At 41.6% G+C, this 3,134-nt stretch overlaps 1 protein-coding gene across 1 annotated transcript in view; it reads right to left on the bottom strand.

Moving 5' to 3' along the window:
• Positions 1-2,743, bottom strand: part of sall1a (spalt-like transcription factor 1a) — a 12,509-nt gene extending 9,766 nt beyond the window's left edge. The window contains exon 1 of the mRNA XM_032515000.1: positions 1,847-2,743. Within this exon, the coding sequence (XP_032370891.1) occupies positions 1,847-1,919 (73 nt within the window). The 5' untranslated portion in view covers positions 1,920-2,743. The remainder of the gene's footprint in view (positions 1-1,846) is intronic.
• Positions 2,744-3,134: the final 391 nt, after the last annotated feature.

Genomic DNA, 3,134 nt, shown 5'->3' with positions numbered 1-3,134 from the left:
GAGTCTGTGACAAAAGTATCACTTCTGTAAGTGTATTAGATTTAAATGAAACTGCAGAAAAACCAGCCCTAGGGACTTAGGTTTTGCATTAATCATCAAGTTCCTAAAAATCCCGTGAAAAGGACTGCAAATACCTTCTATAGATGACTTTGTCCTGAAAGAGGCAAGTGTTTATTTCAAATTACCTGCACATGCTTTACAGGCAGAACTGCAATGTGGCTATGGGAGTATTAACATGTCATATATTCTATGCATAGGCCTTATCCAACAAGACGAGCAAAAAAAAATGAATCACAGTATTTTATTTTTTATTTTTGGCATGTCTTATTTTTTTTTGTACAAATTAAAATAATGAACACGTGTAAAATTCGATCAGACTGCACGACAGAGCGAAGATAACTCTCCATTTAAATTAAGAACATTTCTTAAAAATACAGAAAAACAAATAACTATTTTTTTTCTTGTAAATGAGTCATTTGATAGAACACTCAAAAAGTCGGTCAACAAAAAATACACGTATCAACGCAACGTCCTATTACGAAATCCAGCGGTTGTTAACCTTATTCTACAATGTTATCATGCCGTGAAGTTTTGCTTTTAGGGTTGTGTTCAATTTTTCAACTAAAATATGACAATATAGAACTAACTACAGCTGGATATGGGTGGCCTCTGGACCTCTGAGCTCCAGTACACACAGACCTGGAGTTCCAGGTCTGAATGCCACTTTGTGGGCTACAGACTGATTTCACATATCACAGGCACCGTTATTACAGCCCCGTTAAAAGAGAGTAGGCTATTTCTCTTCGCGAACAAATATTTATCGTAGTTCCATTTTTCACAGCAGGCCAAAGATCATCTATAGCTTTCTAAAGGCGTTAAATTAGAAAAATAACAAGCCTGTTTATCATTGTTGATTTTAGTTCAGAAAACTATCAATTATTTTGTAATTCCATCGTGTGTGTGTGTGTGTGTGTCCCAGAGTGAGTAAGACTTCTCTATGGTGCAATTTGAACAAACAAAAAGTGTAAACTATGAGTAGTAAACCCGAGGGATATTTTCAGGATCATGTGTGTCTTTAGAGCAGTGTGTCCTCTTTTTCTTTTAACTTTTATTAATAAAGCACGTTCGTGTGCAAACAGGCAATGACTAACTGACACTGATTTTCATAAAAGGAGGAAAACAGTGTACAATTTTATACAGCGCGGGACTGCAACACGCGGACAGGGGAAATTCTATGTCCGGGACCCAGGAAAAGTTGGAGTCCGGGCCGGAGCGACAGGGTGGTCCCTCTCGAGGCACCGAGGCGGACCGCTAGACGCAGGAAAGCCCCGGAGAGCACCGAAAGCGAACCCAATACTCATTACAGGAGAGTTTCAACTTTAGATTAAAAAGACGATTTAAAGCTGAAATTGAGACTAAAAAGTTTCGAAACTTTAAAACACACACACACACGCGCGTAAACCTAGAGGAAAATGTAGGCTACTTTCCTAATTTCATCCGATTTAACTTGTTTATATTTTATAGTTCAGTTTGTATAATGCATATAATGGAGTGTTTCGAAAAAATATAAAAAGTTCCCAATTCCTCTTAGAACTGGAATGAAGTGAATTTAAGTAAAGCCTGAGTAATATGTTTACTGACAAAGTGGTAGGCTTTAGACTTCCAACATCAAGACGATGGAAGTATCAAATAAACAAAGGCAGGCAAAACAAAAACAATAATAAAAAGTCCAATTCAAAGTATTGACTTTAACCGTCAGATGTTGCTACAGACACGATAAAACAGCCCAGATAGTGAGACATTCATGGTGCTTGGATAAAAGGGGCGATAGGTTACGTGGACTCACCATTGTGCTCCGATAAAGGCAGATGAGGGTCGGATTGGAAGTGTTGCGGCTTCGCTTGTTTCCTCCGCGACATGCTGGCTGGCACATCAGCAGGCAAAGAATAAAAAAATGACTACAAAACCTTCTCAAAAATTACGTAAATAGAGCCAATCCACCGCGCATGTGCCCCGTTATGATTATCAATAATGCGCTGCGATTAATCATACGGGGGGGGCTTCTTTGAAAGGCGATTGGCACCTCGCCAGCCCCCCTCCTATTCAAATGAAGTCTCTTTAATCAATTAGCTCCTGATTTGCTGGGGACTCTTGTCTCTCTCTCAGCTCCCACCCAATGACTTGATCCGTATGGGGAAGAAAGGCTAGGTTTTCCAAACTCCCTTTAGATACGGTTTAACCCCTTCTGTTAGCCAAGTTAAAGCTTATCTTGACTACTACAGGGGAATGTCAGCGTCTCGAGTCAATGCCTGCGACAGTATCTTTCAATCTTTCACATTGATCAAGCAGCGATCACAGTTTCTCTTGTCCTTTTCCCCCTCCTGTAGATGTGGAGTGACTGGACGCTGGCAACTCAACCCTCCGCGATCACCAACCAACTTTCTTCTCTCTAAAACTCGGTAGTCCGTCCTTCGCTCTTGCATTAAGCTCGTTGTAATTCAGCTCTTGTTGTGTTGTACACCGACACCTACTCTCTGAAGAGTTGCAATCGAGGCTCCCGGTGCGCTAAAACGCAACGTCGCGCGAACATGTTCCGTGCGTAAATGGCACCGGTACGCGTTCCCAAAAGTCCACAGTGTGTTCCGACGTCCCAATCAGTTTCATTTGATTATTATTAGTCGAGAGGGGGGTTACTTACTAACACGTTTTCATCACACACTGCATTCCGCGAATAAACAAACTTTGAGGGCCCGTGCAGCACTGGGACAAATGTGGAGCCCGGCCCATCGAGGATCTGATTGGTCACCGGGCTATTCAGTCACGCTACCATTCACCTCCACCTCCTCCCCCCTTCTTTTCTCCCTCTCCCTCTCTCTGATTGCGCACAGCAGATCCGAACGCTTTGTGCGCACCGGGATGATCAGTGGTAAAGAGAGCGGAGACAAGTCTTTTCATCTGAATAGGGACAAATAAAGCTTTTCATTTATTCCCTAAACATTTCTTTTTTTTTTAGCGAATGCCTGCATCACACTCATGTTGACTCATCTACATTTCACACCGTCCATTTAACTATTAGAAAAAAACTCGTTTGTCTTTATATCGTCGCCCTCCAGTGGGTTGTTTCTATAGTTAAA

This window comes from Etheostoma spectabile, chromosome 1 (genome assembly GCF_008692095.1).
Source record: "Etheostoma spectabile isolate EspeVRDwgs_2016 chromosome 1, UIUC_Espe_1.0, whole genome shotgun sequence".
Classification (NCBI taxonomy): domain Eukaryota; kingdom Metazoa; phylum Chordata; class Actinopteri; order Perciformes; family Percidae; genus Etheostoma; species Etheostoma spectabile.
The sequence above is the reverse complement of the archived record's forward strand: the minus strand, read 5'-3'. Positions and strand labels throughout refer to the sequence as shown.